The 15816-nt window shown below is 38.2% G+C and overlaps 1 protein-coding gene across 2 annotated transcripts; it reads left to right on the top strand.

Moving 5' to 3' along the window:
- The first annotated feature begins 337 nt into the window (after positions 1–337).
- LOC122639789 (FACT complex subunit SPT16-like) lies at positions 338–7415 on the top strand. Of its 2 annotated transcripts, none has more exons than XM_043832749.1 (2): positions 338–349; positions 3918–7415. In XM_043832749.1, exon 2 carries the CDS (start codon positions 3937–3939, stop codon positions 7141–7143), a length of 3207 nt encoding a protein of 1068 aa, XP_043688684.1. In that variant the 5' UTR covers positions 338–349; positions 3918–3936; the 3' UTR covers positions 7144–7415. The 2 variants fall into 2 exon arrangements, with proteins under 2 accessions (XP_043688684.1, XP_043688683.1); XM_043832748.1 differs by lacking the exon at positions 338–349 and adding an exon at positions 2636–2670 and having other exon boundaries at positions 3924–7415.
- The last annotated feature ends 8401 nt before the right edge of the window (positions 7416–15816 follow it).

The raw sequence follows: 15816 nt of genomic DNA, 5'->3' as shown, positions 1-15816 counted from the left end.
ACATAGTCATGAAAAATCATGGACGACGAAGAGAGTTTGCTGACTACTAGGATGGTATATAGACATACATGAGAATGTATGCCATTAAATAGGAAGGCTATTGACCACATTTGAATATGAAATTTGACATGTCATTCCGAAATAGTCCCTAACCATACAACATGATTTGCACGTGACAAAAATAAGGATGTCCATCCATATATTCCATAAGGATGAGCTCATCCATAATCTTTTTGTCAGTAATTTTGTGAAGTTATACAAAAGGCAAGATGAAGAACAATTTTTCTTTGTTTTTTTTAGGAATAATAGAATAAAATCCAAAGTCATATTAGAGATATTTTTTGGCTTTGTAATTGGAATATCTTAACTACGAGGCTACGATCTATTAGGGACATTCTTAACCAGCCATCCTTGTGGCTGAAAAATGGTGAACCCCTCTTCTAAAAGAGATTTGCCTTGAACAAAATTTTCTAACTAACCAGACAATCTTAACCAGCCATCCTTGTGGTTGAAATTTCTAGGCCCAGAGTAGGGTCGGGTTGGGCCAAGGCTGAGGCCTCGGGTTGAGCCGACTTGAATTGGACCTGTAAATATAAATATAATATATAATTATACATAATAATATCATAAATACAGTAAAATAAACAAGGTTAGACCCGACATGCCTAATCCTAAAATGCAAATATAGGGACTGCCATGGACAATCAAGGCCAACCAGGCCCAGCCCAGCCTAGCTTAATCCCAACCTAGCCCTGGAAGGGTTGGGTCTGGGTTGAGCTAAAGGAACCTAGGCTTGGGCTGGGGTTTTAAATAATATGGCCCAGCCCTGCCTCTATTGCACCCTAGATATAACATTAGACATACTGAAGGCACATCATAGGGGTGGATCTTGGGCTCGGAAAAACCCAAGCCCAAAGCTCAGTCCAGAAGATGTTACCCTGGCTTGGGTTGTGATTTCCACCCCATGGGCCTGGCTAGGGTTGAAGATATCCCAAGCCTCAGGTGCAGCCCAGCTTAGCCAAGCCCAAATTAAGGGGTTAAACTCCTCAATATATAGCTTCTCTGATTTAAAAAATGAAACATTAAAACAAGATGAAGAAATTTCAAAGATTCCTAACCAAATCAATTTTAAAAATCAGAAAATTTTTCATTTTTTAGGTTCACGAATATTTGGCCATCCTTCATCTATTGCTTTTCTCAATGTTTTTGTAGTGTTACTACTTGTGACTTTAGCATCCTCAGAGCAAAATAAGCTTCTTCCTGCTAATATAATATCATCGTTAGACCACCCAAAACCGAAACTCCTACCCATGAATTCATCTTTTAAGTATGTTTGTAAGCATTTTTACTATAGATGCACATTTCAGATCACCCGGAGCAAGGCATAGAACAACAACACATTGAGCCACATTACATTGGCTGCTTTGCAAGACAACCAGATTGGAGAGATGGTTTAGCACTAGAAAGAAAAGAATCTCGCAAATCATCAGAACTTGCGTTTGCTAAATGGACTTAAGGCAGCCAAAGAGCTTTGCAGAGCTTACAACATTGAAAAAAAAATAGACTTGGAAAAAACCTTATCCCACGAAATCAAAGAAGTTTATTTATTTATTTTTTAAATTAGTAATATTTATTTATAAATAAAAAAATCAGCAACTTTGATCAAATATTTGGAATTAATTCCAATTCAGCTGAATAATCCGTATAATTTGGATCAGTCAAATGACTTAGCAAATTAAATGACTATCAGGAATTCAGGATTGCAAATTAAAATAAAGTGGAAAATTACATGATTAGTTACTTTTGGGTTTTCATTTACAAAACTGTCCACCCTATGTTTGAGTTAACAAAAATAGATAAAAACAAGTTAAGATTTACAAAACTGGACAAAATAGTGTCTCTCCCTCCCACACTTATTTTTTTAGATATTTTTACCCATCTCATTGCCTTCTTGCTCAGGCATCCTCCATTCCTTGCAACCCTACCCTTGTCCCAACCACCGTCATTCTCTGCTATCCCAAGTAACAAAGGAATAAAAAAAAGAGATTTTTTCAAAGGGGACCTGCCAAGGAAGGAAAGAGAGTCCCTGTTTTGTCTGGTTTTGTAAAATTAAACTTGTTTTTGTCTATGTTTATTAACTCAAACATAAGGTGGACAATTTTGTAAAAGAAAATCCAAAAGTAGCTAATCATGTCATTTTTTTTAAAATAACTATCAGAAATAGAACAGGTGTCATGCAAAGGATAGGACATGAAGAATATTTACTCTTCACGTAAGTGCAGGTGATCCGTACTCCTCATTCTCGCACCCGACTTAAGGCCTTCATTTGCATTTCGTCCATTTTTCCTCTGCTGCGTTCGCTGGGAATACAGGAAGAGGTAGTCGATGCTCTCTCCCTCTCTCGCTCTCTCAAAGCGCAGAGGTATTTCTCTCTTCTCCCCTTCTCTCTCACTTTCTCTTCTCTGCTTACCTCTCTTTCTCCTCAATTTTCAATTATTTCTTCTTACCATTCTTTCCTCTTAAGCATCTTGTTGTTTTTAACCCTTCTTAAACGCTTTCTGGGTTTTGAAATTCCTCCGTCTTTGTAAAACCTAATTCGTGTTTCTCTTCTTTCATACTGAAGCACTACTTATATTTCTTAAAAATTCAAAGAGGAATTTTGAAGTTGAGGTGAAAAATCTTGTTCCAATTTCATATTTTGGTTTGTTTTTCGTTGTTTGTTATCGTTTTCAAATCCCTGTTAATCAATACACGTGGTTCTCAATTTGGAGCTTTCGTATTTAACTTTTGTTCCAATACCATAATTGCCTTTGGTTGTACTCTGGGTTTGGTTCCTCTGGTTTTTCCTTGAATCAAGGTGTCTTTTTTTTCTTTTTTCCCCTTTTATTTAGGGTTTGGGGCCTTCGGAATTACTGTTTGTCCTCTCAAAATAGTTCAATTGAGAATATACTCCTCAGAAATCCAGTCTCAGAAACAAGTGGGAGAGCTTTGAATCATGGACGATTTCATGTAAAATTGTTATCCACCAAAATAATAGATGTAAACCAAGAGGGGAACGGTTCGAAGGACATTTCCTCGGGTTTTCCGCCTTTTTTTTTTCTTTCATTTTGTTTGTATGGATTTGGGGTCTTGTACCTTCTGTTTGCCATTGAATTCGAGTCCTGGTGAAATTTTTAGGGTTTCCACCGATGCCTAATTGAGAAATCTACTCCCAACCCAAAATTGAGAAACCTGTCCTGTGAACCAGTGGGAGGCTTTACACAGAAATATCCATAAAATATTTTATCTATCAAAAGACCGTATGTAAATCCAGAGAGGATGGATTGGGGACTCGGACATTGAGTTGAGTGTTTGCTTCTATTTCCTTCTGGTTAGCATGGATTTGGAGCATATATGTTTGGAAAGTTTCAGTTTTAGACCACTGTGCTTTGACATTGCATTTTGAAGAAGAAAGATGAGCAGGCATGTGGAAAGCATTTTTTTGAGAAAATCTGTATATTTCATCTTTATTCATGACAATAAATTTCCATTTTTTGTTGATATAACTTTATCTGAGTTCCATTTTAGATAATGAATTTGTGCATTCAGATTCTGAGCAAACCCAGAGTTAATCTTATTTTATGTTTTGGATGCTTTTGGGCAATATGGAGATGAATTATCTCAATTTAGTTCTACTTAGCATTTGTATTCTATATCATCCTGTAAAATGGGAGTCATTGCAAATTCTGTACAAATACTATGATTTATCTTTGTTCAGGATGTTTTTAGTTCCTATGTCTACTGTAGCTTAAATCTCATTCTATGTTTAATTTATTCCTCCTTTTCTATTTTCTTTCTTCAGATCAATCTTGCTCAGTGTGAAAATAGAGGAAGAGAATTGATCGTATAAGCTATTTCTAACAGCCTATGTTCATCAGTTCTATATTGAATATATAAATGGCGGATCATCAGAATGGAAATACTAAGGCTTCAGATGGCAAAACTTCTGCAGCAGCCCGTGCATACACCATCAATCTTGAAAATTTCAGTAAAAGGCTGAAAAGTTTTTATTCTCACTGGAAGAACCACAAAAGTGATCTATGGGGCTCCTCTGATGTTATAGCAATTGCAACACCTCCAGCTTCTGAGGATTTAAGGTACCTGAAGTCTTCAGCACTGAACATTTGGTTGCTTGGTTATGAGTTCCCGGAGACAGTTATGGTTTTCATGAAGAGGCAGATCCATTTCTTATGTAGCCAGAAGAAGGCCTCTCTTCTTGAAGTCATTAAAAAATCAGCCACAGAAGCTGTAGGTGCAGAAGTAGTTATTCATGTCAAGTCAAGGAGTGATGATGGAACTGCAATCATGGAAGAGATATTTCGGGCTGTCCATGCTCATTCAAAATCAGATGGCCATGAATCGCCTGTTGTTGGACAAATAGCAAAGGAGGCTCCTGAAGGGAATCTGTTAGAGACATGGGCTGGAAAACTAAAGAACTCCAGTTTCCAGCTTATTGATGTGACAAATGGGTTCTCAGACTTGTTTGCTGTGAAGGACAATACTGAGCTTACATACGTGAAGAAGACAGCATACTTAACTGCTTCTGTGATGAAGCATTTTGTCGTCCCAAAGCTTGAGAGGGTTATTGATGAAGAGAAAAAGGTCTCACATTCTTCATTGATGGATGAAACTGAGAAGGTAATTCTGGATCCTGCAAGGATTAAGCTAAAGCTCAAGGCAGAAAATGTTGATATTTGTTACCCTCCAATCTTTCAGAGTGGAGGAGAGTTTGATCTAAAGCCAAGTGCTTCAAGTAATGATGAGAATCTCTACTATGATTCCACAAGTGTGATCATATGCGCAATTGGGTCTCGCTATAACAGTTACTGCTCTAATCTTGCCAGGACTTTTCTGATTGATGCAAATACAGTGCAAAGCAAGGCTTATGAGGTTCTCCTTAAGGCTCATGAGGCTGCAATCAGTGCATTAAAACCAGGGAACAAGGCCAGTGCTGCCTACCAAGCAGCCCTATCAGTTGTTGAGAAGGATGCTCCTGAATTAGCTGCAAATCTGACTAAATCTGCTGGTACAGGTATTGGTCTTGAGTTCCGTGAATCAGGATTGAGTCTTAATGCCAAGAATGACCGGGAATTGAAGGCAGGAATGATTTTCAATGTTTCACTTGGATTTCAAAATTTGCAAGCGCAGACAAATAATCCTAAGACACACAAATTCTCATTGTTGCTTGCTGATACGGTTATTGTCAATGAGAAGAAACCAGAAGTTTTGACTTCTATCAGCTCTAAGGCTGTCAAGGATGTGGCTTACTCTTTCAATGAAGATGAGGAGGACGAAGAAGAGAAACCAAAATCCAAAGCTGAAGCCAATGGCAAAGAGCCCTTTTTGTCGAAGGCACAACTCAGGTCTGTTGGCAATGAAACGTCGAAAGAGGAGCAACGGAAGCAGCACCAGGCAGAGCTTGCCCGCCAAAAGAATGAAGAAACTGCGAGGAGGCTGGCAGGGGGTGGGACTGTGACAGGGGATGCTCATGGTGCAGGGAGAGCTTTGGGTGATCTTATTGCATATAAGAGTGTCAATGATATCCCTCCTTCCAAGGAATTGATGATTCAGATTGACCAGAAGAACGAAGCCATACTCTTCCCAGTTCATGGAATCATGGTTCCTTTCCATGTTGCCACCGTCAAAAGTGTGAACAGCCAACAAGACAGTAATAGGTCTTGGTTTATCCGTATAATTTTTAATGTTCCAGGAACCCCATTCAGTTCCCATGACGCAAACTCTCTGAAATTCCAAGGGTCTATCTATTTGAAGGAGGTCTTGTTCCGCTCCAAGGACTCAAGACATATTAGTGAAATGGTGCAGCAGATTAAGACCCTCCGGCGGCAGGTTGCATCAAGAGAGTCAGAAAGAGCTGAGAGGGCCACCTTGGTTACTCAGGAGAAGCTCCAATTAACAGGGGGTAAATTCAAGCCAATAAGGTTGCTAGACCTCTGGATCCGTCCAACTTTTGGAGGTCGGGGAAGAAAGCTTCCTGGTACTTTAGAGGCCCATGTAAATGGGTTACGATATTCTACATCAAGACACGATGAGCGTGTTGACGTCATGTATGGTAACATCAAGCATGCATTCTTCCAGCCTGCTGAGAAGGAGATGATCACCTTAGTGCACTTCCACCTGCACAACCACATTATGGTAGGGACCAAGAAGACCAAGGATGTCCAGTTCTATGTTGAAGTAATGGATGTGGTCCAGACGCTGGGCGGTGGGAGGAGATCTGCCAATGATCCTGATGAGATTGTGGAGGAACAGCGGGAAAGGGATCGGAAGAACAGGATCAACATTGACTTCCAGAACTTTGTCAACAGGGTGAACGAGCTGTGGGAACAACCCCAGTTCAAGGGATTTGAACTTGAGTTTGACCAGCCTCTCAGAGATCTCGGCTTCCATGGTGTTCCCTACAAGTCATCGGCTTTTATTGTTCCAACTGCAAGCTGTCTGGTCGAGTTGATAGAGACACCTTTTATGGTGGTTACATTGAGTGAGATTGAGATAGTGAACCTAGAGAGAGTCGGGCTTGGACAGAAGAGCCTTGACATGGCAATTGTATTCAAGGACTTCAAGAAAAGTGTCCTTCGGATTGATTCGATTCCATCTTCATCGCTTGAAAGCATCAAAGAGTGGCTTGACGCAGCAGACATCAAGTACTATGAGAGCAGGATGAATTTGAACTGGCCACCAATATTGAAGAGAATCACCGATGACCCTCAGGCGTTTATAGAGGAAGGGGGGTGGGAGTTCCTTAACTTGGAAGCGTCTGACTCAGATTCAGAGAAAACAGAGGAATCTGACCAAGGATATGAGCCATCAGATGTGCAGTCTGACTCGGGTTCTGATGATGAGGACAATGGTAGCGAGTCGCTGGTGGAGTCAGAGGAAGAGGAGGAGGAGGATTCTGAGGAATTCTCGGAGGAGGAGGAGGGGAAAACATGGGAGGAGCTGGAGAGGGAGGCAAGCAATGCGGACAGGGAAAAAGGGGATGAATCTGATAGTGAGGAGGAGAGGAAGAGAAGGAAGATGAAGGCTTTTGGTAAGAGTCGGATCCCTGATAGAGGCGGTCCTTCCAAGAGGCCTAAGTTGAGGTAAAATGGCTGGAATCAGTGAGAAAACTGCATAGCAACAGTGGTGTTGGCACCTGAAGTAGGTTGACTTAGTTTTGTAAATCTGGGGGCATTAATTTAGCTTGTCGGGCTGGGGGTCTTCTTTCTATAGGCTTTTCTGTATATGCTTTTACTTCTTGTTTGGTTGTTTATATTTTAAAGGACCAGATAAGCTTTGGCATCTCTGAGCCAGGAGTGCTTCCATGTACACTTTGTTACCAGAAATATTAATCCGTCTATTTAATTTGTGTTCAACTTCATTAGAGGTTTCGCTAATATGATTATACAGAGCATGATCAAACTTTTAACTGTTGTCATAGTATTTTGTAACACTCACTTAATAAGCTTGCTACTTCTTGTGAATTGGCTTCCAAAATACTTTGGGCTATACTTGAACTGTGGCATCTCTATGGATCAGATGAGTTATTTTAGCTATTTTTGGTTAACATTATGTCCTCTGTAATCTTCCAAAATTGTTTGCACAACCATGTGGTTAACCATCTTGTGTGGCATGCTATCAATGTAACTGCTGTCTATATGGTTCAACCAAAATCTTATTTCCATGGAATATCACTAATTCCAGATAAATGTTAGTGGAAGATGTTTCTTACCTTCCAAGTAGAACAAACATGCTGTGATGGCCATCTACCTAAGTAGATATAGGTTCTCATGTTTTGCTGATTCTGGAGCATCACTGAGTTTTGAAATCCAATCCAATCTACAAGAGATGGTATCTGTGTTTCTCTGACCCTTCGGCCAAGTCTGTAACTGAAGATATGAATGCCCCAAAATGGGACAATTTAACAGCCTATACTCTGTAGTCATTAAGATAGTTAAGTAGTAATCACAATCACCTATGCTTGTAAGAAGAAATAGAAGGAAGTGTCATATATAGATGGTATAAAGTAAATTTTTTTCTTTTATCCTTTGATTCCCTTTTGAAAATTGTAGATCCCAAATAGATCTCTGCTTTTTATTCTTGTTTCATTTATAGTGGGCTTTTCCTACATAATGGGAAGTTAATCTGACTGTTTGTACATATTGCTGACTAGTATGTGCAATTACTACTAGGAAGACATCTTTTTAATGTGTTTATTAAGTAATAAGTTCTTTGCTTTCATAATACAGCAGTACTGGTGTTGTCTTATTAAAACTGCAATCTTTTTGAGGATGATACAAGTGTTGGTGGGTTTTAGTATCAAAGATGATGTGAAGGGACCAAAATGGATTACTAAATACAAACTTCACAACTCTTTTTGAATATGATGAAGTGTTGGTGGATTTTAGTGTCAAGATGATGTCATGTTCTCATTCAAGAAAAAAAAGATGATGTGAAGGGAGGACCAAAATGAATCACTAAATACAAACTTCACAGCTCTTTTGGGTGACCCACTTCTTGTGGTCTGACAAAAGTTCTATGTTCACTACATTCCTATGATCTGTTGAGACATTAAAATCTTGTTCCATTACTGTGGAGCTATTCAAATGAAGACCAAACATTGCTAATATAGATGGAATACAATTACCTTTTAAGTGTTTTTTTTTTTTGATAATTTCTTGTTTTAATTACATCATAGTTTACTTAGATTTGTGAATCAAATAATAGGTGGGGACTTGACGAACATGTCAATGCAAAGACAGTTGATTACTGGTATTTTACCACATCTTAGGCAGAAAAAATTCTTAAATTTAGGATGTACATTCACAAAACTTGTGTTTTTTGTAATAGTAAAAAAGAAACAATTTGGCATCTCTTTTTATATTGTAATTTCTCTAAAAAACCGTGAAAACCGTGGGCTGCGAGGGGGTTTGTTGACTGGTTGACTGGTGCTTCTCTTCTTCATCTTTGTGTGTCTCTGTCTCTCTGATTTATAGCATTCTCTTCTCGACTAATAATATCCGGTCATTCCTTAGTATTTTTACAATCTATTTATATTTTTGTATGGATTCATCGTAATCAAATTGTCTTCCAAGGAGTCAAACTGAAACCCTTTAATATCAAAGTTAATGGTTTTGTTGTGATCTCAGACTCATAATATTATCCTTTGTTGGGCTGTTGCCTGTTAGCATGTTTGACACTTTGGATCTTCCTACCACAGTCCCCAATGGTTATATGTGCTGGGAGATTTTGACCCTTGTACTAATGAAGCAGGCTGGGCATCACCAATTTGGTATCAAAATAAGTTTATTTTCTTCAAGGGGTCAAAACAAGCTTGTATATGGGATTCCAATCAGTAGAAGTGTGGACGGCGTCGAAGGAGGTAATCAAATCTTTCCAAAGTAAGGATTGGACTGTGCTTGAGGTCGTTTCAGCTGCTGAGAAGGCTTATCATGAGTTCCAGTCTGCAAACTATCCTACCCTAACTACTAAACTGCCATCTGCTGCTCATACACCCTCGGTTCCGGCTCGATGGAATCCCCCATCATTAGGTTATATGGAGGTAAACTGTGATGCTGTTGTACCACTTGATAGAAGTAAAGGAGGACTTGGGGTTATCTTCAAGAGTCATGAAGGCACTCTGTGCAAAGCTGTGTTGCTTCCACAATTCTTCAATTCGGCCATTCAAGGAGAGACACTCGCTATCAGGTTGGCTTTATCCCAAGCTTTACAGTCGGGCTTCACTCATCTACAGGTTGAATCCGACAGCAAGAAAGCCCTAAGCTATATAGATCCTCACAAAGCACCCCAACTTGACTCTGCAGCAATTATCACTGATATCAACACTCTGGCTAGTTCCTTTGTTTCTATTTCTTTTCTGTATGTACCAAGGGCTATCAATCATGTTGTAGATGCCCTGGCAAGGAAGGCCCTATCTATCATGTGTCTGACAGATTGGCCACGTTCCACTCCATGGCTTCATGACCTTTGCAGGTCTGATGTCATTGGCTGTACGCATTTTCCTAATTAGTAAATTTCATCCTTACAAAAAAAAATAAAAAATACTGCAATGGGATTGCTAAGACATTTAGCTAAAATAAGAAGGATGCATTGGCAGCGGTACTGGTATGTGAGGATGTGAAAGACGTACTTTGTTCTCTCTTTAGTTAAGTGTATTTTCAAAAGTTTCTATACACAACCGGCATCCGAAATGACATGAATACCCTTATCACCCTTATTTGACGGAGTAGATGGAATAATCTCCAGTGCACCAATACTTTCCCCTAAAAAATTTGTCCCTCCAATGGTATTTAAGACAAATAAATCACCATGAAACCCAGTTTTGCATCATTGGGTTTCAGCAATATATATATCACAAAATTAGGAGCATGTCTCTCCATCCTCTTTCTTTGCGAAAAGGAAAATAATTTTCCAAAATTTGGAACATAAGTCTTTCAACTCCTACAATTTTCATTTCCCAAAACAAGCTTAGTAATGAGGGCTAGATTTAACATTAAACAGCATTTTAGGCTCCAAACAAAATGAGTATTTTTCATGATTAATGGGATATGAAGGTTCCCTGTGATGGTGGGAATAGGATATGGAAACAAAACAAGAGAAAATTCCCATGATACAATCAATCTCACCTGATTCAAGACAAAACTGAAACCAATTCTTGGCAGTTTGAATTATCAAACTCCAAAAACTAAGATGGACATACGAGGGGTGCAATGATAAATGGTTAATGTATTTATCTAAAGGCCCAGATATTTTAAATATGGGAATTTATGTCTGCTCCCCAGTGATGTATCTCAGCAACTCCAATATGTAAACTTTCACAAACATTTTAAAGACTCCACATATTGGTTATAAAAAGAATGACAATCTATGAAAAGAGAAGATCCAGATATGCAATTTCATTCTTTTAGTTGCACATAAGGCTTGTTACTGCTATAATGCAGCAATAACAGACTAGTGTCCATTTTCCATGATATTCTGCAATGGTCATGTCTGCCATCACAATTCCTTGCAAAGGATGGTGTGTAGCAAAATGGAATCTGACAAGTGAGATTTTCAAAAAGAACATTTTCCCAACATAATGCATTGCTAAAAGAGTAAGAATCAGATCAAGGATCCCAAGTATGACCTCGGACAGAGCCTATTGGAGGGCAAGGATCCATGTCGCAGACCCCATTTAGCTGAGATTATCTTGATATGTTGGGCTGTGCCTTTTAACTCTTACTATCTTTCATCTTTCTATTTATTTCCCATCTTCCATTTGTTTTTTTATTTTGTCATTTCTCATCTCTTTCCCCATTCCTCTTCCCCCATCTTTTCTTCACCTTTTTTTTTGAGTATAACTTTGTTTTCTCTATTTTGTTTTGTTTGGATACATGTAGCCGACTCCATTAACTTGGGATAAGGTTGACTTTGTTGTTGTTGTTGTTGTTGAATCAGATCAAGTTGAAATGAAAAGTTTCAGGACAATATTTAGCTATTTGGGGTGGGGGTGGGGGTGGGGGGGGAGAATGGCTTAGGGTCAAAAACCCTTTCTGAAGGCTGTGTTTTCTTTGCAGAGCCTGTGGCACAGTTCTTCAGGCATATCTGAATGGCTAGCTCTGGATCTTCTTTCATCGAAATTTGTTCTACAGAACCCAACCTCCCAACAATGTCTCTCCCAAAATATTTTGGGTAGAGGGATTGATGATCCCACTTGTAAATGGAATGACTCCAGCATAACATTCATGTGAATCATTGTAGTATTAGACCTTGTCAATTCCTTACCTGGAACTACTCCAGAATGTCAGTATCTAAGTATTTTAGAGAATTAATTTGCAGTGAATTGGGCTTAGCAAGGTTCTCATGAAGTTCTATAAAAAAAAAAGAGCTTAGCAAGGGCCAGTTAATGGATAGTTGGATCAATTATTATTTTGGACTGTGTGATGCCTTTGAAAATGATTACTTTTGTACCCTAGTAGAGCTCCTAAAAAAGTAAGCATGACCCTTATTTTTTGGTTGATTCAAAGATTGTTGATTAAAAGAATCTTAATAGTGGCAACTGGCTAGAAGAGTGGTATTTACTTAAAGTGACGAACCCTTATAATCAAAATTGTATTAGAAAATTATATCTAATATTTTGAGGAAACAAGTTGGTTCAATGTTGGAGCCCATTGTTCAGAATATTCATTCTGTAAGTCAAGAATGTCTTATTGGCCCCTCTGTTCTTCATTCAGAAAACATCTTTTAATTGGAAGTCTATCTTGATGGCTTTTATACTTGTTATCAGGAAATGCAAGTAACAAGTGTAAGGGCCATTAAGACAGATATATACATTTTTTAATTACTTACTGGATAGCTTTTGTGATAGAAAAATTAAGATATTTAACAATGAAGGGATATGCAAGCATACATAAGTTGCTATGGAAGACAAGAAGCACAGAGCAAAGACAATTGTTCTGTAATAGAGTTATGCAACTCAGAAATGATTCTCTAGAACGGAGGGAGGTACAATACCCCTGGGAGTTCTTTCTCTGTATGTGTGCGTGGGTGTTATGATGAGAAATTCTGATGTAGAAGTTAAAAACTTTTTTTTTTTAATCTTATTCTTTTCCATTAAGTTTCAAGACAATATTATGCTCTCCAGTGAGTTCCTACTGGGTGAAATTCTGAATATGTTGGTTCCCACATCATCTTCCTCTTGGAGAGGAGTTGTAATCCATCTTCAATCTTAGCCTGTAGGAATTTTTTTCATTTTTTTTTGGTGGGGGGGGGGGGGGGGAGGGGGGGAGTGTGGGGGCCTTAACCTCTTTTGGTTATGGAAAATGAATTTCCATTCACAGTTTTTTTTATTAGCATCCAACAAGTTTCAGATTTCTTAGTTAGCTCAGGAGTGCTTAAGATTAGGGTTTTTTTTTTCCCCAATAGTTAGATTTGTTGGATAGTTGATAATGGAAAATGTTGGTGCAGGCTTGACCCTTGGGTCCCTTCTTTGCCAGAAAGTAAGTAGAGTTGCTCTTGCCCAGCTGTCACTCATTTGATCTTTCTTTCCCTTGGAAGTGGCTTGGAATTTTCAAAAAAATTAGGTTGTCAAATTACATAAATGAGGTTTCAGTTTTCTATCTTCAAAGAATTCTGGTTCTTCTCTTTTAAAAGTGCTTGCAGTTTTTTCATTTACACCTATACAAATGCTACCAACAAATATGTCATTAAATAGAGTTGAATGGTGAATCAGTATCCATGTAGCGGACCCCGTTTAGTTGGTACAAGGCTTAGTTGAGTTGAATTTAAAGATGTTGATCTGTCTGTATAACATGGAAAAGGATCAGGAAGGCTCATTCCATGCATGGAGCTCTCATTTTCCTTTAGAAGTGCTGTAATGATGCCGTTGCTATTATGGACCTTTAGAAACTTAGATGCCTCTGAAAGATGTCACCTGTCCATTGCGTGGCTGTGTAGAAGAACCAATATTGTATGTTCTCTTTTACTGCAATTTTCCTTCTTAGATCTGGCATGTGTTGCATTCCTAGTAGAATCCAGTTGTCTTCCTGCTTTGGACTTCTTTCCTTTATTGTCTTGATTGAGTTAACATGGGAGAAGGAAGTTGGTGGCAGTGTTTGTCATGATCTCTCAGAGTTTCTATTAAGCTTAAATGTGGTGGTGTTTCAAAGCGGCAAAGATCGACTCAAGAGTATTAAATGTTCAGACTTTGTCGCCTCCAGAGGGCTCAGCTTTAAAAATTAACTGGAGGTGGGAGCTACAGGGATTAGAATGGAGGTTCTTGGATTGTAATTAAAAGGACACGAGGGTTTTGTTTGGCCGCCAAAGGACTGTAAATAGCATAAAAACATGCTGATAAAACAGTGATTGCTGATCCTGTGGCTTCTGCAGCAAAACTTCGACTAACAGACATAGTCTTTACTCTCTTTAGATGTTCCAGCTGGTACTGGCCATTGACAGTAGTGGTGGCAATACTATTGGAGAATTTTTCTTGGAGGATGGAGAAGAGGTAGAGATGGGAGGCGAGGGAGGGAATTGGACTTTTGTTAGATTTTATGGTGAGGTTGCAGGGAATGAGGTAAGTGTAAGATCAGAAGTGATGAATGGGGAATATGCAGTGAGTGAAAAGTGGGTTTTAATAAAGGTGAGTTTAATGGGTGTGAAACAAATTAATGGGTTGAGCAGGTATCAGTTGGATATTAAAGGGATGAAATTGAATAAGAATAAACAGTAAGAGTGAGTCTTGACAAAAAATGAGAGCTTGGCACTGCAGATATTACAGGGCTATCACTACTTATGGGGGAGAACTTTGAAATAAATCTGCAGTTGAGCGAACAAGCCAAATGATGAGAGAATTGTAATGGCATCGATAATACAAGCAGAAAATTCAGTTTACAAGAAGTAGAGATCCAACTTGTTGGAAATGGGATTGTTTCAAGTTTACTAGAGAAGATTAGATTCACGAGGCTAGTTCAACCACTCTTCTATGAATAGTTATAGACGCAAATATATCTTGTTTATGATATTAGAAGCATTTGTTATAAACAGAATAAAGCCAAGAGGGTTCTAAATTGTTTTTCAAATGCAATTAACAGCTAAATTGAAATTTTACAAAGTCTTGTAGATTGTGAATTCGGTTTACAAAAGCAGCCTATGTTTTAATTGCGTAGTTTGACTGATCATGCTGGTAACCCATGCTCATACTTCATTCTGCATATACTTGTGACCTCTGAGTTTTTGCAACAAGAGAGAAATCTATTAGAGATTATGGATTTGGATCTTACTGGTTACTTCCGAGCACTACATCCATAGAATGGTGGAAGGACTGACACTAGACATCCTACCCCCAAAAACATGATAAAGAATATCACTGTGCTCTGGTCTCATATGATCCCATGATATTTTTAAAACTCATTGTTATGTGTTTATAAATTCTTTCCATCTAATATGCCACTCGAGAAAGATCTCTCCAATAATTTGACTGAACATCCTGGTCCCCCCCTCTATGATTTGCAATCAAGGCAATGCAAAACTACTGGTCAGATAGGACCTACTCTGCAAATTGTCCCATTACAGCAGGATATTCAGATTACACACAGCTATACAACTTGATGCACCTTAACCTACATTTACCATCTAAAAACATTTTCCTATTCAGAAAATGGAATTTCCTCCAGTAATCTCAATGAAGAACTTTGCTTGTCAGAATGACTACTTAAATCCTAAACATTACTTGTACAAGAACCTCGTTCCTTTTTATTTTCCGATTTGAGGTCTGATCTATTATCACTCATTTGAAGCATCAAAGGATCCAATCTCTATGACCAAAGCAGTATTCAAGTGAGATGTGTTTCTGGAAAATGAAATACTGCCACTTTCAAAATATTCATATAAGAAATGAAATATCACTACCACTTAAATATCATCGAATCCAGTTTAACAAATTGATATTATAATTTAGCCTCCATTTTGCTTATTACAATAAAAGGCTGGAAATCAATGCTTCCAAGAAACTGAAAATGAATGTACAAGATAGGACAATGAAATGTATCCATACAAATGACAATCATCACAAAGATGAAGATTTCAAAACAGTAACAAGTACTACTAGCATGAAAAAATCATACAACCCAAAAACTTCCTCAAGGATATAGACCTTTACATGCTTTAACTTAATGAGAATTGTTATAAGAAAACTAAAGAAGCCTCCATGTTAATTTAGTGTCTTACTCTCTGATTAAAAAAATTCATAGAGTCAATGAAGGAATGGACACCAGTCAATGA

Source organism: Telopea speciosissima, chromosome 9, assembly GCF_018873765.1.
Source record: "Telopea speciosissima isolate NSW1024214 ecotype Mountain lineage chromosome 9, Tspe_v1, whole genome shotgun sequence".
In the NCBI taxonomy this organism is placed as follows: Eukaryota; Viridiplantae; Streptophyta; class Magnoliopsida; order Proteales; family Proteaceae; genus Telopea; species Telopea speciosissima.
Note: the sequence above shows the minus strand (reverse complement) of the source record. Positions and strands in the feature narration are given on the sequence as shown.

Excerpts from the sequence above, each read along its gene's own strand:
- LOC122639789 (XM_043832749.1), top strand. The coding sequence starts at position 3,937 with ATGGCGGATCATCAGAATGGAAATACTAAGGCTTCAGATGGCAAAACT.